General features: G+C 43.4%; 1 protein-coding gene across 1 annotated transcript in view; it reads left to right on the top strand.

Annotated features, from left to right (window-relative positions):
* The window catches only part of oxct1a (3-oxoacid CoA transferase 1a), a 118,582-nt gene that overhangs the window by 91,842 nt on the left and 2,549 nt on the right, over positions 1 to 24,191 (top strand). The window contains exons 14-15 of the mRNA XM_038988244.1: positions 9,549 to 9,638; positions 11,076 to 11,156. Of these exons, the coding sequence (XP_038844172.1) occupies positions 9,549 to 9,638; positions 11,076 to 11,156 (171 nt within the window). The remainder of the gene's footprint in view (positions 1 to 9,548; positions 9,639 to 11,075; positions 11,157 to 24,191) is intronic.

Below are 24,191 nucleotides of genomic sequence, written 5' to 3' on the forward strand. Positions count from 1 at the left end.
ATTTGCCTTGCAGCATTGCGTTGCAGAGGCAGTTGCAGTGCGTTCTGTGTGGTGCATACGTTCGATAAATCGAACGTATGCATCAAATTGTATGAGTGGACTTGACAGAAAGTAGCAAAATATGAATGTAGATTTTTTTTTGCACACATTCAGTAAAAATTTGGGATTACATAAAAACAGTTTGATTGCATAATTTCTTTACATTTTTTATTTATTTATTTGCCAAGTATATTATTTATTCGATGACATCCTCAAATTAATTGTGAGAGCCTATAATATAATTTCCCTCCAAAATGCAGTTTTGGAGCGAAATGCAATAATAAATAGTCAAGATAGGCAGAGTAGGCTCTTTCAACAATGAGACCAACGTTGAGGAAGGTGGTATGACTATTTCTTTCACACACACCTCATTGGCTAGGTTAGCAAGCTAGGTTAGCTAGCTAGCTAACGCTAACTAGCCACATCTAGCACAAGCTCACTACTAAACTGACCTGGCAATCCTAAGCAGCATTTTTTGTGTTTATGTCCCTGTAGCTGTCAGCAGTTGTGTCAAAAAGACACGGTTTTGAGGATACTGCGAAAATGATTCTCTCCTCCATGTGTCCAACCGCATGCGACCATTTGCAAAAGGTACCTGCATCAGTATAGTTGCCTAGCTGCGCAAAATGTTATGCAGCAGTGATGCAATGACGCAGTCGGTGTGTTCGAAGCGTTAGAGGTCACCTGCTGGGCATTGACGAAGGATGGCGGTACAACGTAGAATTGTCGGAAAATGAACAGTAAATGGCTTCCGATATTCTGGTCAGGAGCTTTTAACCAAAGTGTATTTTGTCCTTTACGACTACCGCACTTAAGTAAACATTGGACATGTAACGCTTCGAACACACCGACTGCGTCATTGCATCACTGCTGCATAACATTTTGCGCAGCTAGGCAACTATACTGATGCAGGTACCTTTTGCAAATGGTCGCATGCGGTTGGACACATGGAGGAGAGAATCATTTTCGCAGTATCCTCAAAACCGTGTCTTTTTGACACAACTGCTGACAGCTACAGGGACATAAACACAAAAAATGCTGCTTGGAGACAAGTGTCCACGATAGTAGGATTGCCAGGTCAGTTTAGTAGTGAGCTTGTGCTAGATGTGGCTAGTTAGCGTTAGCTTGCTAACCTAGCCAATGAGGTGTGTGTGAAAGAAATAGTCAAATAAATTATGCTAGTTACTACCCCTGATAACTTTACCAAATTTTCATGTTTGAAAGAGTGTGAATGCTACATAAATAGTAATGGAAATGGTAGATACTACTGTACCCCTGATAATTTGGTCAAATAACCGTGTGTGTCTATGTGTACAGTAGGTGACATGTCCATGATAGCTATCTAATAACTATAGTTATGCTAGGTAATGGTTTGGCTTATCATGTTCATGTCTATGCATGTGTATGTTTTTATGTAATCCCAAATTTTTACTGAATGTGTGCAAAAAAAAAATCTACATTCATATTTTGCTACTTTCTGTCAAGTCCACTCATACAATTTGATGCATACGTTCGATTTATCGAACGTATGCACCACACAGAACGCACTGCAACTGCCTCTGCAACGCAATGCTGCAAGGCAAATGCGGCGTTCCATTGGAAATGAATGTACTTCTGGTGTATCGAAACGCAACGACGCAGTCGGTGTGTTCGAAGCGTAAGCCTTGTCTGAACAAAACGGTCCATATGGGCAGAAGCCTATCTCCTGTTTCTGTAGCGTGAGGCACCTTGATGTACCTGTACAGCCCTCCTTTCTCAGGGCCTTACTCTGTTAACCCAGAAGTAAAATTGTGCGTAATTTGGTCAGCTGCGTGATTAACGTCTGTGTTCATACGAGTTCCGGCAAAAATGTAGAGTCCGTGTGGGCACACTTGCAACGCGTTCGAGTCGAAGCGGTTTACGCACCGCCTTCACCCAATCCTGATATGTCCAAATAACCAGTTACGTGAACCTGATTTTTTAAAATATTTTTTTAAATGTTTTTACTAATGCAGCTCAGATCTCACGCAGTCCATTCAGTTCAGGCAGATACTCTCGGTGTACACGCAGAATTACTCTGAATATGCACTTATCTGAAATGCATTCACCAGCAGTTCAGAGGAGGTACATGCCTTTTAGAGGTAGTTTGACAGCCCTGGCCTGGCCACACAAGACTGAACCAATGGAACTTTAAGGCTGCCTCTCCCCCTTGAAGAGTGTCCCTATTTGTATATGACAGGTGGAAATATGGTGATACAATAACATCAATTACATCTTTCAGGCAATTTGATGGACTATGCTTATTTGATTTATTTGTTAGCCATACGTGTATGATCTGCCTCCAGCAAGGCTTCATATCAAAGTGTAGAATGAGCAAGGCAGGGCCCAAAACGGATGTTTCTGTCAGAAAAGGATCAAGATAATTTTCTCATTAAAAGATGTGATATTAAAAGAGTGTGATTTATAATGACTTCAAACGTTGGTTTTACAGTGCAACTGTCATATTAGTCCTAGATTACAATCTCTATAGAATTATGCATTCCCTTACATCTTCATGTAGATTTGCCTCTAATGCCTGAACGAACGAATAAAATAACCAACTGGGCCAATGCTAATTCCTGTCAAAAAGTTGGTCTGTTGGCTCTGATAGTGTGGCACTCTGAGGGCAATGCTGCAGCCCTGGCTGTGGAAGCACCATGGGGGTTAAATGTACATGTACACGTTCCCATAACCAAGCACCTACATTGCAGGTTCAGTAAGTCAGGCTTCCAGCACGTGAAAGGAGCCAATCAGAGCAAGGAGGAAATTAATAACCTGAGAGTTGGGTCTGAGCCGCAGGGTTAATGTCCTCTAAGCCGTGTTAATTAAATTACTCCTGCTCTTGGGCGACGTTTGGCAGTGGATTAATTATATTTAGTTAATGCTGCACAATAACATTGGCTGATTAGACAGGCAGAAATGATGAAAACACCAGAGGCCTGGGCGGCAGGTAGCCTAGCGGTTAGTGTTGGGACAGTAACCGAAAAGTTGCTTGTTGAATCACTGAGCCGACAAGGTGGAGAAATCTGCCTTTGAGCAATGCAGTTAACCTTCACAACAATTGCTCTCCGGGTGCTGTTGACGTGGACGTCGATTAAGGCAGCCCCCACCCCGCACCTCTCTAATTGAGGGGTTAAATGCGGAAGACAAATTTCGGTAGATGCGTTCAACCGATATCCCCTTTCCCATTACACTGACAAGTTATCCAGTCACAGTTTGAGTTTGTGTACCAGCCACCTTAATACGGAAGCTCGACCTTTTTAAAACTACTAGAACAAAATCTAAACCGCTTACTGTGCTGAAGATAAACAATTACACCAAATATTACCAGAAACACAAGGCAATTAGTGATGATATCGATTCATTTAATGTTCTCCTCTTACCTCAAGTAGTCTGCAGTAAGTCATATTGTTTAAGACACCTGTATTGTATTTAGCAACTGTTTGTGTGAAAGAACACCATTCTGGTGGAGAGGGGTGAAGAAAAGCTCTACGTGCTGTTTCCAATTGTTGAATAAATATTGATAGAACAACAATGGAGTAATTCACGTGAGAGGACTGGACTACTTACCTCGATCGGCCTGAGGTGGTTAGGTTTACTGTTGCCTAGCAATGGCGCTCTCTCGGGCTAGAAATAAAACCAAATCAACCTAGTTGGTGGGCGTCCAAATTTGTATTAAATATGTGATATTACATTACAATTAAGGTTGAAAGTTACTCTATTTTTTTTTTTCTCTTTCTCTCTTTCTCTCTCTCTCTCTCTCTCTCTCCCTCTCTCTCGTTCTTTGACTATATATTTAAACCAAGGAGACACACACATTAGATAAGGTTCTGTTTTTACCTCCGGATCGACCTGCACAGGGATCAAAGTGTTTTCAGACAATCAAATCCAAAGTTCATTGATCTATTTTTTAAATTGTTTTATTTAACCTTTATTTAACTAGGCAAGTCAGTTAAGAACAAATTCTTATTTACAATGACGGCCTAGAAAAAGGCCTGCGGGGACTGGGGCTGGGACTAAAAATAAAAATGTAAATATAGGACAAAACACACATCACGACAAGAGAGACACCACAAAATTACATAAGAAGACAACATAGCATGGTAGCAACACAACATGACAACAACATGGTAGCAACACAACATGCCAGCAGCACAACATGGTAGCAGCACAAAACATGGTGCAAACATTATTGGGCACAGACATCACAAAGGGCAAGAAAGTAGAGACAACAATACATCACGCGAAACAGCCACAGCTGTCAGTAAAAGTGTCCATGATGGAGTTTTTGAATGAAGAGATGGAGATAAAACTGTCCAGTTTGAGTGTTTTTTTGCAGCTCGTTCCAGTCGCTAGCTGCAGCAAACTGAAAAGAGGAGCGACCCAGGGATGTATGTGCTTTGGGGACCTTTAACAGAATGTGACTGGCAGAACGGGTGTTGTATGTGGAGGATGAGGGCATACGGTGCATTGGTGGCAAATCTGATGGCCGAATGGTAAAGAACAACTAGCCACTCGAGAGCACCCTTACCTGCCGATCTATACATTATGTCTCCGTAATCTAGCATGGGTAGGATTGTCATCTGAATCAGGGTTAGTTTGGCAGCTGGGGTGAAAGAGGAGCAATTCTAATAGAGGAAACCAAGTCTAGATTTAACCTTAGCCTGCAGCTTTGATATGTGCTGAGAGAAGGACAGTGTACCATCTATTCATACTCCGAAGTACTTGTATGAAGTGACTACCTCAAGCTCTAAACCCTCAGAGGTAGCAATCACACTGGTGGGGAGAGGGCCATTCTTCTTACCAAACCATATGAACTTTGTTTTGGAGGTGTTCAGAACAAGGTTAAGGGTCGAGAAAGCTTGTTGGACACTAAAAGCTTTGTTGTAGAGCGTTTAACACATGTTCTGAGGTAGAGAAACTGCTGTCTATCCCATAGTGTAGATATAGGGCAAAGTGGCCTATTCTCCTCAATCAACCGTTCTTGTGTTGTTATGGTGCTGTTGTTGCCCATGTTAATATTAAAACTTGTAAATTAATATTTTGGGCCATGTGCTACCATCAATAACTCCGCTGTCTGTTATAGTCTCATGTAGTATTAAATGTTGCTGAAAATCAGGCTGGGATTTTTACTTTCAATATGTTTCGCCTTTGCACTCAGGCACTTTATGAGGCAGCCTAGTAATGGAACAACATGGCCGATCGTCGTGCCACTAGGACCCCTCCCTTTCACTAACTGCAGACCGAAGGGGGATATGGTCCATTATCAGGTGTCTACTCCAGCTAACGCTGCTGTAAATCTGTCCCTGCCTCTCTCAGGTCACAGCCCGTTATCTCCCAGGGCTGGTGATACGCACCCACCCACACACACGCGCGCGATCTAGGCTCTTTGAGGGGCAGATAATTAATAACTTGTGGCGATAGGAGAAAGTTCACAGTGTCCTTTCAGAGGGACTTCCCAGTGTCAACCTCACAAAACCGATGATTCCATTTTGTGCATTTGCCGACTTATCTTTTTGCCCTCTGAGATGTATTCTCCATTTTATGTATTCAGTCATCATCTGTCTCCTCTGTTTTATCCTGGTGCTTTGTACCAGTGAGAGAGAAAGAGAGAAGGTTGGGAGAAACGGGAGCATGGCCATTAAAGAGGTGTTCTACCATAGCGGTGTTAACCTAGTCCTGAAAGACTGCAGTGTTTGTTAGGCTAAATTCATTGTTAGAACCTTCGTGAGGAGCATTGTTAAATCTCCAAGCGGTTTCCCAAAACCATTGTTATTAACGTTGCACTTGAAAACGCATGTAATCAAACGCCTGCATCAGACCACTCGTAAAACAGCTAATTATTTTTTACCCTCCCGTGTCGTTTTATACACAGATCTCCGCTAAATATAGAATCACGTGGTTTATTCCTCTTTTTGACCGCCGATAACTCCAGAACAAAGTTGACTACAAATACAAAGTTACCAATGTCTTTGCAGTTGATACAAATAAGTGATGTATAAAAATATGCTTCAAATTAAAATCGAGATGACTGCAGTGAAATATAAACAGTAGGCTATAGGCCTATTTCAATCATGTTGAAATACATTTCCTATTCAATCAATTGAGTTATAATTTGCTACTGTCTGTAATTTGGCTTAATATATTTTTTAATGATGTGTATGTAGCCTAACATGTGCGCAATGATGTGACAAATTGGTGTTTTAGGGCATTTTTATTGGGTAACACGGAACCCAAACCGGCTGCGCGCGTGCGCCATCGTGCGCTACTGTGCATAAATGTATTTTGTCCCCCTACACCAAGCGGGATCACGACACGCAGGTTAAAATATCAAAACAAACTCTGAACCAATGACATTAATTTGGGGACAGGTCGAAAAGCATTAAACATGTATGGCAATTTAGCTAGTTAGCTTCCACTTGCTAGCTAATTTGTCCTATTTAGCTAGCTTGCTGTTGCTAGCTAATTTGTCCTGGGATATAAACATTGAGTTGTTATTTTACCTGAAATGCACAAGGTCCTCTACTCCGACAATTAATCCACACATAAAACGGCCAACCGAATCGTTTCTAGTCATCTGTCCTCCTTCCAGACTTTTTCATCTTTGAACTTATATGGTGATTGGCATCTACACTTTCATAGTATTACCACGAACACCGGCAAAACATTTCGTCTTTCAATCACCCACGTGGGTATAACCAATGAGGAGATGGCACGTAGGTACCTGCTTCTATAAACCAATGAGGAGATGGGAGAGGCAGGACTTGCAGCGCGATCTGCGTCAGAAATAGGAATGACTTCTATTTTAGCCCTTGGCAACGCAGACGCCAACGCGTGCAAGCAGTGTGGGTGCAATAATTGAATAACATGGATTTCTAAATGTATTTTGCGACGCTCGCGCACCCGACTTGTCCGGTCTGGTCAGCATGTAAGCATTAGAATAAACCACGTCAATTTGTGCAGCCGTAGGTGGCAATATCTCACTAGGAACTGATCCCTCATCAGTATTGTGGAATATTTCTAATGTTAAGGAAAGATTTGAATGGAGAAAGCTGATCTGAGAGCAGCGCTCCCTTTCTTTCGATCCTGTCAGCATCGACACATAATCCAACGACACGACCATTCTCTCTGCGTGGTATTTTGTTACATATTTGTCTGTTGTAGGATATATACATCGTTAAAACACTCGTAAGCCTAAATTCCGTCGCTATCGGGAAACCGGACCCTGATTCAGAATGAATTGGAATGAACAAGGGTGGAGAGAGAGAAAGTAACTTTATTGGGTGTCTCTTTCCCTCCCTCCTTCCCTCTTTCTTCCTCTCATCCTCTCCCCATGTCCACCTCAGCCAGAGATGCCAAACGCTAAAGCATACTGTATTCATATACTGTAACGTATAGACTACAGTGCATTCAGAAAGTATACAGACCCCTTCCCTTTGTCCACATTTTGTTAAATGACAGTCTTATTCTAAAATGGATGAAATAAAAAAAAATCTCATCAACCAACACACAATACCCATAATGACAAAGCGAAAACAGGTTTTTAGAAATGTTTGCACATTTAAAAAACAGATACCTTATTTACATAAGTATTCAGACCCTTTGCTATGAGACTCGAAATTGAGCTCCAGGTACATCCTGTTTCCATTGAGCATCCCTGAGATGTTTCTACAACTTGATTGGAGTCCACCTGTGGTAAATTCAATTGATTGGACAGGATTTGGAAAGGCACACACCTGTCTATATAAAGTCCCACAGTTGACAGTGCATGTCAGAGAAATAAACAAGCCATGACATCGAAAGAATTGTCCGTAGCGCTCCGAGGCAGGATTGTGGATGCTAAAAAATGTCTGCAGCATTGAAGAACTCAGTGGCCTCAATCATTCTTAAATGGAAGATGTTTGGAACCACCAAGACTCTTCCTAGAGCTGGCTGCCCGGCCAAACTGAGCAATCGGGGGAGAAGGGCCTTGGTCAGAGAGGTGACCAAGAACCCAATGGTCACTCTGACAGAGCTCCAGGGTTCTTCTGTGGAGATGGGAGAACCTTCCAGAAGGACAACCATCTTTGCAGCACTCCACCAATCAGGCCTTTATGGTAGAGTGGCCAGACGGCAACCACTCCTCAGTAAAAGTCACGACAGCCCGCTTGGAGTTTGCCAAAAGACACCTAAAGGACCCTCAGACCATGAGTAACCAGATTCTCTGGTATGATGAAACCAAGATTGAACTATCTTTAGCCTGAATGCCAAGTATCACGTCTGGAGGAAACCTGGCATCATCCCTACGGTGAAGCATGGTGGTGGCAGCATCATGCTGTGGGGAGTTTTTTCAGCGGCAGGGACTGGGATACTAGTCAGGATTTAGGGAAAGATGAAAGGAGCAAAATACAGAGAGATCCTTGATGAAAACCTGCTCCAGAGCACTCAAGGCGAAGGTTCACCTTCCAACAGGACAACGACCCTAAGTACACAGCCAAGACAATGCAAGAGTGGCTTCGGGACAAGTCCCTGAATGTCCTTGAGTGGCCCAGCCAGAGCCAGGACTTAAACCCTATCAAACATCTCTGGAGAGACCTGAAAATAGCTGTGCTGAGACGCTCCCCATCCAACCTGACAGAACTTGAGGATCTGCAGAGAAGAAGGGAGAAACTCTCCAAATACAGGTGTGCCAAGCTTGTAGCGTCATACCCAAGAAGACTCGGGGCCGTAATCGATGCCAAAGGTGCTTCAACAAAGATACTGTGTAAAGGGTCTGAATACTTATGTAAATTTCCGTTCTTAAAAAAAATGTCTGTTTTTGTTTTGTCATTATGGGTTGTGTGTAGATTGATGAAGGGAAAAAACAACTGTATTCATTTTAGAATAAGGCTGTAATGTGGAAAAAGTCAAGAGTTCTGAATACTTTCCGAATACACTGTATATGCATACATACCAATCCTATATTCCCTGGATATTGCAGGCTATTGCGATTGATGAGCAAAACAGGTTTTAATTAGGTTATTCAGCAATCTGACCCCCTGGGTGTGTGCATGCCAGTAAAGCTCATTGGACCCAGAGAAATGAGAGGCCTGTGTATGATTTTTCAAAAAAAATTATGTTCTAATCTAATAAGAAATTCTTCACTGGTTTTGGAAATGAATGTTTTTTCTGCTCTGTATTGAATGTAGACCTCAATACTCTGCGAGGGATGTGTGTGTTGACTGTGTCCATTAACAAGAAATAAGCTGACCCAGGCAGGGCTGGACTCTGCAGTAATACAGTGTTTAGACCGTTGCATTCCCAGCTGGGCACACTATTTAGTGCCAGTTTGGTTTAGCCTCTGGATTGAAAGTTAGATATGCTGTACTATGCTTAGGCCTACTTATGCAGAAAGCTATCAACTGGCAACATACTCTGTATCGGCTGTTCCTGGTGGCCTGCGTGGAAGATACGTTACTTTACGTTCCCCTGAGCTGTACCGTTTACTGTATTGTTTTGTTTTTTTCCTTCAGGGTAAGATGGTGAAGGGAATGGGTGGAGCCATGGATCTGGTGGCCAGCGCTGGAACCAAGGTGGTCGTCACCATGGAGCACTCAGCTAAGGTAAGAGTGTGTGTGTGCGTGCCAATCCAAGGCCACCTCAGTTCCAGATGTGTCTATGTGTGACTCCAGATCAGCTATATTTTACACATCAGATATGTGCTAATGCGTATACTGCTCTCCTTGGCTGCCTTTTTACTAAATATTTTCTGTGACGTAACCTCCTAAAGTGGTTTAGAGAGCAGAGTTTAATGAAGGGGATTCCTCCAGCAGCTTCCATCTATAATGTCTTGTTCCACTCTCTGAGGGTGATGAGTCAGTCCCGTTGATGCGCTTCTGATTCCACTAATGGATGAACTAATGATTCAGTGATGCCTCTAGTGGTCCCAGAGCTCCTCGTAGGCTGCTTGGTGCTTATATGGACTAATACTCTCATCCATTACCAATACATACTGTAGTACCCACCTGATCAGGGCAGTAAAATGCACAAAAAAAACTCTGTAATGGGAATATTTACTGTCCAGGCCTATGATTTACATTTTAGTCATTTAGCAGACACTATTTTTTCACCTCGTCGGCTCGGGGATTTGAATCAGCGACCTTTCGGTTACTGAACCAACGCTCGTAACCGCTAGGCTACCTGTCACAATTGATAGATGATCTGTAATGGACGTATTTGTGGCCGTGGCTTTCCAGACCTATCAACTGTAATGGGAGTACTTGTAGCCCAGTCCAGATGGTGGAGCAGGTGGATGTGAATAGGGACATGGTGATGTTTACTGATACCTGTTGACTGCTGCGCCGGTCTTATTTCTTTATCATGGTCCCTCAGCCTGCTCATCATGAGCAACCTGTGTGTGTGTGTGTGTGTGTGTGTGTGTGTGTGTGTGTGTGTGTGTGTGTGTGTGTGTGTGTGTGTGTGTGTGTGTGTGTGTGTGTGTGTGTGTGTGTGTGTGTGTGTGTGTCTCCTCACAAGGATAGTAAAGCAAGGAAAATTTTGAAAAGTGGGGACTTTACATCGGCCCCCACAAGAAGAAGAGAGAAAAAAAGGCTATTTTAGGCTTAGGGATTAGGTTTAGGGTTACAATTAGGGTTACAAAACAGGATTTTGAATGGGAGTCAGTTGTTTGGTCCCCACAAGGATAGTAAAACAAACATGTGTTTGTGTAGGGGATGAAAGGGAGGGTCAGCAGGATCACACACCCCTAGGACAGAGAATAACGAGAGCCCAGCTGCCCTTCCTCCACACACACATACACACACACACACACAGGTGCTTTTCTGTGGACAGTGAAGACGCTTACCACACATTATATCGAAAGCTCTGATAACTGTCATAGCGAATAGTATGGTACAGTAGAAACAGACTACGACAGTTCTTGATGGACAGACGCAGGTGTGTATCCGTAGTGACCAGTTAAACTAGATGGTGGGTGTATGACCTTTGACAAAAACTCTTCTGTCTCATTCTCTCTCCACTTTTCTCTTTATCTTTGTCAGGGAGGAAAACACAAGATTCTGGACACGTGCAACCTGCCACTGACAGGAAAACAGTGTGTGGATCGAATCATCACTGAAAAGGTGTGTGTCTGTGTGAATGTGCATACTGTAGAGCTGTTTGAGTTGTGTGTGTCCCTGTGTGTCTCTGTTCCCTCTTTTCAGTTTGCCAATGTGTCCCACATATCTGTGTTGTCTAGATTCAATTCACTGGCTTACAAATCAAACTCCTCACGACACATGCCTCATTTGAATCTCTCCCACACAGAAAGATTGAAGTGACTCTTCAAAACGAATCTGTATATTTTGGAGCCCAACTCGGCCTATTCAGACGCCTGGGTTATATCATACCTAAGCTGAATGTGAGTCATAATGTCAGGCTTTATGTGAAACACTTTGCTCCAGTGACAATACATTACTGCCTCTGTAGGCCTAGAGCTGACACTCTCCTCTCCAGCTCACAGAATCATGAGCGTTTATAGCATTGGAAAAGGTTGAAAGAGTACAAACAGAATTGCTTGGCTTTAGCAGCCACTGGGCTTGTGTTTCAGTTTTCTGAACAATAGACCAAATCTATTTCCCTGGTAAGTTTATTATAGACATTGGAACACAGAAAGAAAGGTGGGAAAAACACACACACACACACACACACACACACACACACACACACACACACACACACACACACACACACACACACACACACACACACCAGGGACTGATATATATATTTGATGCTGCAGAGGGACCTGGGGAGATGGAAATTACATTTATTTGGTTAACCGTAATCCAATCAGCAGATAGCTCAATATTGATTTGATATCCCAGAACGTAGGGCTGTCTTTTATGAAGATGTATTTTAATGATGTTACTAGCTCCACCACATGGCCCACCTAAGCGCTAGTAATGCTTCATCTGGAAACCACTAACCCCCAATGAGCTCTAATGTTCTTACAACGTTTGCAAAGCTGCACATATTATTACTGTTTCAGTATGAACAAGTTACCCCTAGGATGTCTAATGCTCTTACAATGTTTTTGTTCAATCCCTTTGACAGGACCCCTTTTGATTGGAACGAAACCTTCCATACATATTTGCCCATTGTAGAAGTGGTCAGAAAGTGACTTTTTGGACCTGAATTACAAATTATTCAAGAGCTAAAGGTGCTCAAAGTTGACCTATTTTGCATACCTCACCATACCATGAGACATCCATGTCTTCACTGGAAAAGATAAACAGTTGAGATGTACATGATTTAAAAGCATTACAAACAGGGTTGTCAAACTTTTTATAATTTCTTGAAATAATACAAATAAATAAAAAATGTATCCTTAAGTCAACTGACGAACACGTGCGTCAATCAAAGTAACAAAATAACAAAATCTCCATCAAAATCCATCAGTTTAAGCTAGAGATATATTGCATGGGCTTCGTCTCAATCCACCGCATCCGCTCATGTCTGCCTTCCGCATATGCGGTGGAAGGTGGCCGAGCTACAGCAGTGTTTGTCAGACCATGAGACATCCCCCCCAAAAGAATATTCTCACAAAAACGTCTGAACGGTTTGGCCGATAAACTATTAGGATGTCTCAAATGTGCAGTTGGCATACTGACTGCAGGAATGTCCACCAGAGCTTTAAGATGGCGCCAGAGCAGAAGGCATACGTGCCCCTAACCGAGTGTGTTATTTTGTTCGTTTATCTCCGTTGTTTGTAAAAAATAAAAAATAAAGTACTTGATTTGTACATAATGTTGCCGCTACCATCTCTTATGACCGAAAATAACTTCTAGACATCAGGACTGCGATTACTCACCACGGACTAGCATAATCCTTTTTCTTCTTTCACTACTCTGACGAGCCCGAGGCAGAGGATATACGGCTCCCTCGGGAACAGGCCCCGACCCCAGTGATCTGCGTGAAGAGGAGAAAGAGAGGCCGGAGAGCGGGCTGCCTTCTGAGAAGTCGGAGGCAATCGAATAAACCCCCACTACCCTCAATTCTGCTAGCAAACATGCAATCTTTGGACAATAAAATGGGCGGGTTACTGGGAAGATGAAACTACCAACGGGAGATTAAAAACGGTAAAATCTTATGCTTCACGGAGTAGTGGCTGAATGACGACAATATTAACATACAGCTGGCTGGTTATACGATGTACCGGTAGGATAGAACAGCGGCGTCTGGTAAGACAAGGGGTGGCGGTCTATGTATTTTTGTAAACAACAGCTGGTGCACAATATCTAAGGGAGTCTCAAGCTATTCCTCGCCTGTGGTAGAGTTTCTCATGATAAGCTGTAGAGCACACTACCTACCAAGAGAGTTTTCATCTGTATTCTTTGTAGCAGTTTACATACCACCATAGTCAGAGGCTGGCACTAAGATAGCATTGAATGAGCTGTATTCCGCCATATGCAAACAAGAAAACGCTCACCCAGAGGAGGCGCTCTTAGTAGCCGGGGACTTTAATGCAGGGAAACTTAAATCAGTTTTACCAAATTTCTATCAGCATGTTAAGTGTGCAACCAGACGGAAAAGAACTCTGGACCACCTATACTCCACACACAGAGATGCATACAAAGCTCTCCCTCACCCTCCATTTGGCAAATCTGCCCATAATTCCAACCTGATTCCTGCTTACAAGCAAAGATTAAAGCAGGAAGCACCAGTAACTAGATCAATTAAAAAAAAGTGGTCAGATGAAGCAGATGCTAAACTACAGGACTGTTTTGCTATCACAGACTGGAATATGTTCCGGGATTCCTCCAATGGCATTGAGGAGTACACCACATCTGTCATTGACTTCATCAATAAGTGCATCGATAACATCGTCCAACCCCAACCAGAAGCCATGGATTACAGGCAGCATCCGCACTGAGCTAAAGGGTGGAGCTACCACTGTCAAGGAGTGGGACTCTAACCCGGAAGTTTATAAGAAATCCCGCTATGCCCTCCGACGAACCATCAAACAGGCAAAGCATCAATACAGGACTAAGATCAAGTCGTACTACACCGGCTCTGATGCTCGACGGATGTGGCAGGGCCTGCAAACCATTACAGACTACAAAGGGAAGCACAGCCGAGAGCTGCCCAGTGACACGAGTCTGCCGGACGAGCTAAATTACTTCTATGCTCGCTTCGAGGCAAATAACACTGAAACATGCATGATAGCACCAGCTGTACCGGAAGACTGTGATCACACTCTCCTCAGCCAATGTGAGTAAGACCTTTTAGATAGGTCAACATTCACAAGGCCGCAGGGCCAGACGGATTACCAGGACGTGTACTGCGAGCATGCGCTGACCAACTAGCAAGTGTCTTCACTGACATTTTCAACCTCTCCATGTCCGAGTCTGTAATACCAACATGTTTTAAGCAGACCACCATAGTGCCTGTGCCCAAGAACACTAAGGTAACTTGCCTAAATGACTACCGACCCGTAGCACTCATGTCTGTAGTCATGAAGTGCTTTGAAAGGCTGGTCATGGCTCACATCAACATCCTCCCAGAAACCCTCGACCCACTCCAATGTGCATACCGCCACAACAGATCCACAGGTGATGCGGTCTCTATTGCACTCCACACTGCCCTTTCCCACCTGGACAAAAGAAACACCTATGTGAGAATGCTATACATTGACTACAGCTCAGCATTCAACACCATAGTTCCCTCAAAGCTCATCAATAAGCTAAGAACCCTGGGACTAAACACCTCCCTCTGTAACTGGATCCTGGACTTCCTGACAGACCACCCCCAGGTGGTAAGGGTAGGTAACAACCCATCCACCACGCTGATCCTCAACACAGGGGCCCCTCAGGGGTGCGTGCTCAGCCCCCTCCTGTACTCCCTGTTCACTCATGAATGCACAGTCAGGCACGACTCCAACACCATCATTAAATTTGCCGATGACACAACAGTGGTAGGCCTGATCACCGACAACAACGAGACAGCCTATAGGGAGGAGGTCAGAGACCTGGCCGTGTGGTTCCAGGACAACAACCACATCACCAACAAACTAACATGGTCCAAGCACACCATGACAGTCGTGAAGAGGGCATGACAGAACCTATTCCCCCTCAGGAAACTGAAAAGATTTGGCATGATCCTCAAAAGGTTCTACAGCTGCACCATCGAGGGCATCCTGACTGGTTGCATCACTGCCTGGTATGGCAACTGCTCAGCCTCCGACCGCAAGGCACTACAGAGGGTAGTGTGAACGGCCCAGTACATCACTGGGGCCAAGCTTCCTGCCATCCAGGACCTCTATACCAGGCGGTGTCAGAGGAAGGCCCTAAAAATGGTCAAAAACTCCAGCCACCCTAGTCATAGACTGTTCTCTCTGCTACCACACAGCAAGCGGTACCGGAGCGCCAAGTCTAGGTCCAAGAGGCTTCTTAACAGCTTCTACCCCCAAGCCATAAGACTCCTGAACATCTAGTCAAATGGCTACCCAGACTATTTGCATTGCCCCCTCCCCATATCACTGCCACTCTATGTTGTCATCTATGCATAGTCACTTTAATTTACTATACCTACATGTACATACTACCTCAACTAGCCGGTGCCCCCACACATTGACTCTGTACCGCCCCCCCCCCCCCCCCCCCCCCCCTGTATAGATTTTTTTCTCTTTTTACTGCTGCTCTTTAATTACTTGTTACTTTTATCTCATTCTTATCCGTATTTTTTGAAACTGCACTGTTGGTTAGGGGCTCATAAGTAAGCATTTCACTGTAAGGTCTACACCTGTTGTATTCCGCGCATGTGACAAATTAAATTTGATTTGAAGATTTGGTTTGTTGGCAGAGAATTTAATGTTAATTTATTTACCATAAGCCGCCTCCAACATTGTTTTAGAGAATTTGGCAGTACGTCCAACCGGCCTGACAACCGCAGACCACGTGTTACCATGCCAGCCGAGGGCTGTTACAGTGACCATATTACCACAGCTTTACGAATATAAAGCACATTGCTTCGCATTACAGGAGTGTAGCCTACCTGGCCTGCATGAAAACAACTTAGCCTAGCCCATAGACCTATGTGTTTTGATAAGGTTTGTATCACAACTAAAGTGGCCAAATAACTTCTTAAAATGAAGCACATTAATCCGCTTTACAACCGGTGTAGAGCCTAACTGGAAGGTCATTTTCACCATAAAAAGGCACCTTTTATAATAAGGCATTACATGCATAATCGCATTTGGGGTCACTTTTGAGAATGGTGTTTTCTCACTAATTGATTGCATTTTGGAACATTCGCGCTGATAGCCTACTGCCGTGTGCGCATTGCTGGGCTTATAATGTGAGATATAGCCTAATAGTTTATCAACATTTTAAGCTAAATGTTTTGATCTGTTGCATCAGCCTCATTGCTTTTAAAATATTTTTTGATGTGAGTTGTTGTATTAATTTGGAATCTATCGCATCCCACAACTGACCCAGACTATGTTTGGAATATTTATTTATCTGACAGAAGGACAAGTTGATCAATAGAATAGGTAAACTTTTGTACTAAGGGAGATAGTAGAATGACATAGGCTAGTGCTTTTGCTGTTCATTAGGACTACTCATCTTGTTGGCTGATGAAAAGTAAATGTCGACAGTTCTTCTAACATCTTCAATATGCACCTCAGAATTCGATAAGAAGGACGCCCGCAGTTGTGTCTCGGATGTGTCGGTCTTCACTTGTAGCCTACTTTGGAGCAGAGATAGATGCCTGTGACGAGAACCTGATCACGTGACGGGAATTTGCTAATAAGAATTGAGATATCTGAGAGAGCCATGTGAGTGAGAGGTGCTTCGGAATACGCAGCCGGGAGGAGGGATTTTTTTAGGGGGCATTACAGCCACGCTAGGGGAATGCCGTCTTGAAATTTGAGGCATTATCAAGTGCTTGTCAAATTGTGAATGAGAGATTGATGAAGTGTGTGCAGCCTGTGCAAGAAACAAAGCCGAGCTCATGCCTTTCATGCAACTTTTCAAATCATCATTAGTCGCATCATGCAGCCTTAGAATGTATTACGAATCAAAACATATAGCCCAATGTTTGTATCACATCTAAGGTTGCATAAATAACTCTAAATTAAGCATATAGGAGGACCTGTTTCTTTGTTAACCGCTCAACACAGAATAGCCGCATGTGCGCACTACCTCAGAAATAATTTTGAGAAAACATCCTTTTCTATTTTATTCAGCTATATTCAATTGTATTCTTCATACTATAAAATAATGTCACGGAATTCTAAGCAAATCTTGTCTGCTAAATGAACTAGTGTAGCCCACAGCCATATGGTATAGCCATATCAGGGCCTAACATAAGGACAACTCAAGAGTATGCTATTCTATTCTTCTTAAATAGACATTTTCTTCATATTTCTTTAGACCTGTCTAAAATAAATAATGGATTTATTGTGATGGTGTAGGCTATATAAAATGGATTTATTAAACTTTTTAAAATGTAGATGTTCCAAAGGTCTGCATCAGTGGCTTGAAGGCTATACATAGAAGTGTTTATTTTAATTAATGGTCAATTACCGTGAGACCGGCAGTTATTTGTTTGACAATCACCAGCTGACAAAATTTCATGATCGCCACAGCCCAACCCAGGACCCCCACATCCGGCTTCTTCATCGGCAGGATCGTCTGAGACCAGCCGCCTGGACAGCTGATGAAACTGTGGGTTTGCACAGCTGAAGAATTTCTGCACAAACTGTCAAACTGTCTCAGTGAAGCTCATCTACGTGCTTGTCGTCCGTTCCAGGGTCTTGAACTGCAGTTCGGCTTCGTAACCAACTTCAATGGGCAAATGCTCACCTTCGATGGCCACTGGCACGCTGGAGAAGTGTGCTCTTCAATAATGAATCCCAGTTTCAACTGTACCGGGCAGATGGCAGACAGTGTGGGCGAGCGGTTTTCTGACGTCAACGTTGTGAACAGAGTGCCCCATGGTGGCAGTGGGGTTATGGTAAGGGCAGCATAAGCTACGGACAACGAACATAATTGCATTTTATCGATGACAATTTGAATGCACAGAGATACCGTGAAGAGACTCCCATTGTGGTGTCATTCATCCGCCGCCATCACCTCATGTTTCAGCATTAAAATGCACTGCCCCATGTCGCAAGGATCTGTACACAATTCCTGGAAGCTGAAAATGTCCCAATTCTTCCATGGCCTGCATACTCACCAGACATGTCACCAATTGAGCATGTTTGGGATGCTCTGGATCAACGTGTACAACAGTGTGTTCCAGTTCTCGCCAATATCCAGCAACTTGCCTCCCGAGTGGCGCAGTGGTCTAAGGGACTGCATCACAGTGCTAGCTGTGCCACTAGAGATTCTGGGTTCGAGCCCAGGCTCTGTCGACCCATGTGGCGGCGCACAATTAACCCAGCGTCGTCCAGGTTAGGGGAGGGTTTGGCCGGCAGGGATGTCCTTGTCCCATCGCGCACTAGTGACTCCTGTGGCGGGCTGGGCGCAGTGCACGCTGACACGGTCGCCAGGTGCACGGTGTTTCCTCCGACACATTTGTGCGGCTGGCTTCCGGGTTAAGTGGGCATTGTGTCAAGAAGCAGTGCGGCTTGGTTGGGTTGTGTTTCGGAGGACACACGGCTCTCCACCTTCGCCTCTCCCGAGTCCATACGGGGGTTGCAGCGATGAGACGACTATATAACTACCAATTGGATACCACGAAATTCGGGAGAAAACGGGGTAAAAAAACAACAAATAAAATTACAAATATCCTGCAACTATGCACAGCCATTGAAGAGGAGCCGGACAACATTCCACAGGACACAAACAGCCTGATCAACTCGAAGGAGATGTGTCGCACTGCATGAGGCATATGGTGGTCATACCAGATACTGACTGGTTTTCTGATCCACGCCCCTACCTTTTTTTATCAGGTATCTGTGACCAACAGATGCATATCTGTATTCCCATTCATGTGAAATGCATAGATTAGGGCCTAATGAATTCATTTCAGTTGACTAATTTCCATATATGAACTGGAACTCAGTAAAATCTTTGAAATTGTTGCCTATTGCGTTAATATTTTTGTTCTCTGTACATTTTACTTTAGTAAAAAAGTAACTCAAAGGATATACTGTTTGAGAAGCCACAGTTATTTGTTATGATAGGATTATAAAATGTTCAACTCTGAGGCTATCTTACCGGGATTGTTCAAAATGAGATACTTGGAGGATGCCTAACATTCTTACAATGTTTTCCAAAGCCTGAGCCATTATTACTGTGGTGTTGTATGTGTGCAGCATGGGGCTGTATGCTGTACATTTGTTGTGATTTCAGTGTTCTGACAGATGGCTCAATACATTTGCTGTGCCTGCTCATGTTTACCTGCTGTTCTGCATGTCTATTCATCCCCTACAGGGTTACATAGCACAATTCCTGTAATACAATATCACAGTTTAGCAGCAGGTAAGCGTATCAGTCAGAATTTGGCCCAGAGCCTTACTGGTACATTTTTCGATCTGAATATCGCATACTGTAGCAAGCAGGCACATGTATTTGTCCCCTTTTGTCGTCACATTTAATTTAACCCCTTTGTTATGGCAAGCCTAAATACGTTCAGAAGTATAAATTTGCTTAACAAGTCACATAAGTCGCATGGACTCACTCTGTGTGCAATAATAGTGTTTACCATGATTTTTGAATGACTACCTCATCTCTGTATCCCACACATACAATTTTCTGTAAGGTCCCTCAGTCGATCAGTGAATTTCAAACACAAATTCAACCACAAAGACCAGGGAGGTTTTCCAATGCCTCACAAAGAAGGGAAGCTATTGGTAGTATTGTGAAGTTATTAGTTACACTTTGGATGGTGTATGAATACACCCAGTAACTACAAAGATACAGGCGTCCTTCCTAACTCAGTTGCCAGAGAGGAAGGAAACCGCTTAGGGATTTCAGCATACGGCCAATGGTGACTTTAAAACAGTTAGAGTGTAATGGCTATGCTTGGAGAAGACTGAGGATGGATCAACAACATTGTAATTACTCCACAATACTAACCTAAATGACAGAGTGAATAGAAGGATGCATGTACAGAATAAAAATGTTCCAAAACATGCATCCTGTTTCCAATAAGGCACTAAAGTAAAATAGCAAAAATGTGGCAAAGAAATGAACTGAGTACGAAGTGTTATGTTTGGGGCAAATCCAACACAACACATCACTACTCTTCATATTTTTAAGCATGGTGGTGGCTACATCATGTTATGCATTATACTTGTCATCGTCAAGGACTAGGAAGTTTTTTATGATAAAAAGAAACGGAATAGAGCTAAGCACAGGCAAAATCCTAGAGGAAAACTTTGTTCCGTCTGCTTTCCACTAGACACTGGGAGACAAATTCACATTTCAGCAGGACAATAACCTAAAACACAAGGCCAAATATGCTTACCAAGACCACATTGAATGTTCCTGAGTGGCCTAGTTACAGTTTTGACTTAAATTGGCTTGAAAATCTATGGCAAGACTTAAGAATGGCTGTTTAGCAATGATCAACAACCAACTTGACAGAGCTTGAAGAATTTAAAAAAGAATAATGTGCAAATATTGTACACTCCAGGTGTGCAAAACTCTTAGAGACTTACCCAGAAAGACTCTCAGCTGTAATCACTGCCAAAGGTGATTCTAACATGTATTGACTCAGGGTGTTGAATACTCATCCAATCAAGATATATTAGTGTTTTATTTATCATATAGATTTTTTTTTACAAATGTTAGTTTTCCACTGCGACATTGGGAGTATTTTGTGTAGATCGTTGACAAAAAAATGCTAAATAAATCCATTTGAATCCTACTTTGTAACACATCAAAATGTGGAAAAAGCAAAGGGTTGTGAATACTCTCTGAAGGTACTGTAATTGTTAAAATATTGACAATGCTTTTTGTGCAGTATTTAGTTTAATCTGATGGGCTCTATAGCTTAATGTGCCCTATAGTCTGTACTCTAACCTATCTGAGCACACCAGAGCAGACATCCTGTGACCCTGGGTAATGCTTGTTGCTGTCTACTGTGCTCAGCAGGACAAAAGGCTTCAGCAGTCATCGCTGGCTCCATTAGCAGCTCAGCTGGCTTCTACACAGGGGGCACAGAGGTGTAATGGAGGCCTGCAGAGGATCATTGATTGTGCGTGTGTGTGTGGTGTGTGTGTGTATTCAGTATTATAGGGGATAGTTTGGGTTTGTGCTAGGTGTAGAGAGGCAGATCGATGCGGGTAGCCTTGTGTGCCATGTAGCCGTGTTTTTCTCGGCGTCCTATCGCGCCAGTATGTTTCCTTTTCTCAATCTCTTCCTTCCTTTCTGTCTGTCTGTGCCTCTCCCGCTCGCTCTCTTTCTCTCGCTCTCTCGCTTTCTCTAAAGGCGGCTGTAGAATTATGACCAGTCAAGGTTGGAGAGACAGTGTGTGCTTTTCTTTTTTCCACCCGTACATTTTTGCCTGGGTGCGTTTTAGAGTGATTGCGCAACATGCTTCCGAACATTTATAAAGGTTAAAGCGTCTCCTACCCACCACTGTCATCACCACCTCCTTCTCTCCTTTTTTCATCCCTCTTTTCTGCTCTACCCCCTCCTCTATCCTCATCCTTTCCTCCCGTTTTTTTGTGCCCTTCTCTGTTTTATCCTTGTTTTCTTCCCTCCCATCTGTCTGTTCTCATTACCTCGCTCCTCTTCTCTCTCTCTTTTCTCTCTCTTTCTCCCCTCACCCCCACCACTCTCTTCTCTACCTTTCCCTCTCTTCCTGGTATCCTCTCTTGTTACTATTCCCTATTTCCTTCCTTCCCCCTCTCTGTCCTCTGGGTGGATCAGGTAGCCACATGATCCTCTGTGCCCCTCTCATATGAGGACTCTTCACAGCAGCCTGCCAATGTGTGTTAGCTAGATGGCAGCGGTCCCCACAGTAAACCCTGCGGAACGTGCTTGGTTTGGTAAACAGTAAATCATGAAACAGCGTTCCCCTCTGGAAAGGAAATCAGCCCAAAATAATTACCTATTTATTCACAGTGGAAACAGACATTCCCCTGGTTCAGAGTAATTGCAGCAGCAAACTGCTACCTCTGGCAGTCTATTCCCAGAATTGTACTTAACGTTCTCTGGTTATTCCCCACTTTCTATGTTTACTTCTGTTAAAACTGTTATTTAACCCGGTTCCAGGAGAACGCAATTGTGCAAAGGCTTTTGTTTCCAGCCTAGCTCTAACACACGTTACGCAACGCAACAAGGTTGTGTTGATGAGCTGAGAGAGGGAAGGGATGGTAAGAGGGAGTAGGAGAGCGAGGGAGATGGGGTAAAGGAGGAATGGGAGAGTCTGTACAGAAGGAGTCATCAGACTGATAAAATCAGACTAGGGATAATTATGATGAGAAGACCAGCTAATTTCACAGGCTTAGTGAATAACAGAACTGGCCTCAGTTTAGAAGACGCTAATCCAAAGTACAGTGTGATGATGGCGTTATGCTGTTGCCCAGTGCTGTAGTCCAGTCACTAACGTCACAGACAGTCCAAGACAAGTCTCTGCCTCCCTCCCTTTGCTTTCCACTCTTACTCTAATTTTCTTTCCATGTTTTCCCCTTCCTTTCCCATACTCTTCCTTTCCCACATTATTTTGCTCTCTCTCTCTCTCTCTCTCTCTCTCTCTCTCTCTCTCTCTCTCTCTCTCTCTCTCTCTCTCTCTCTCTCTCTCTCTCTCTCTCTCTCTCTCTCTCTCTCTCTCTCTCTCTCTCTCTCTCTCTCTCTCTCTCTCTCTCTCTCTCTCTCTCTCTCTCTCTCATCCATCCATCCATCCATCCTCCTGCATCTCCCTGTCACTCCATCCTACTAATGAGCTGTAGGTTCTCACAGCTTTCCCGAGAGTGTTGCTGGGTAATATTTTTTATATATTCTTAGACCTGCGACACATAATAAGACTATGCCAAACAAAGTCTATTAGAATGCATATTATCTGACTCCATGAGCTAAACAGCAGTATTCATAATCTAGTCATGATCAGAGAGGGGGTGAAGTCGTGGCCTAAAAGACCATGCCCCAAGAAGTCCATGTGGAGGAGTGCGTGTAGGTGCCTCGCCAAAGCAGGACAGGAACAAAAAGAAACAATGAATCTAAGACCCTTTTATAACCATATGACCTGTTTGTATTCAAAATCTGAATTGTTGATCAATAGCAGAGACACTAAAAGTGAACTTCCAATCAAATCACAACAGCACCAATGCTTCGCAGAGGTGTGACAGAATGGGGGTTGTTGAGAGCAACACAGGTAATTCAGCATTCTTAAAAACAAAATAATCCTTGCATACAGTGTCTTAAGAGTCATGTCAGGGGCTGGGCCGGCCCTACATACCAGTGGCAGACTGGGACAAGAATTCGGCCTTGGCATTTTATCCACACCAGCCCACATCACTGCGCACACCGTCAACTCTTACATTTTCTGTGCGCTACGTCATCCATTTCGTGATACGATACGAATTTCGCACTTCGTGTGATGTTACAAATCCAATTTGTGCAATATGTTACACATTTGTTGTGTTTAAGATCCCAGAGTACCTCTTTAAGCCATGTTATAAAAGCCAAGCAAACATCTTAGGCTATATTTAAACAAAAAGGCACGAGGAGGTGTGGTATATGGCCAATATACCACGGCTAAGGGCTGTTCCTAAGCACGACGCAACGCGGAGTTTGACCATATATCACAAACCCCCGAGGAGCCTTATTGCTATTATAAACTGGTTACCAACGTAATTAGAGCAGTAAAACTATTTTTTTTGTCATACCCATGGTATACGGTCTGATATATCATGGCTTTCTTATTAATATAATGCTCACTGCTTGTAGCCATGTATTCATCCAACAGTAAATGTAATTTCCTAAAAATGTTTTGCAGTTGTAGGCTACCTATCGGCCTAAGCCCTTGCAATGGTCGTGCCGCTCCATATTTCAAAGCCATATCAAATATCTTGGTGTTAAAATAGTTGCTATTGAGCTGAATATTGAGAGTTGAGAAATACAGAAAGCTAAGACACTCATCTTCAACAGAGACACGGGGATGAAGCTCCAAACACGATATTTTCCCCTACAATTGCATTTTGAAATGGTATATGATCA

The sequence above is a fragment of the Salvelinus namaycush genome, chromosome 1 (assembly GCF_016432855.1).
Source record: "Salvelinus namaycush isolate Seneca chromosome 1, SaNama_1.0, whole genome shotgun sequence".
Lineage (NCBI taxonomy): Eukaryota > Metazoa > Chordata > Actinopteri > Salmoniformes > Salmonidae > Salvelinus > Salvelinus namaycush.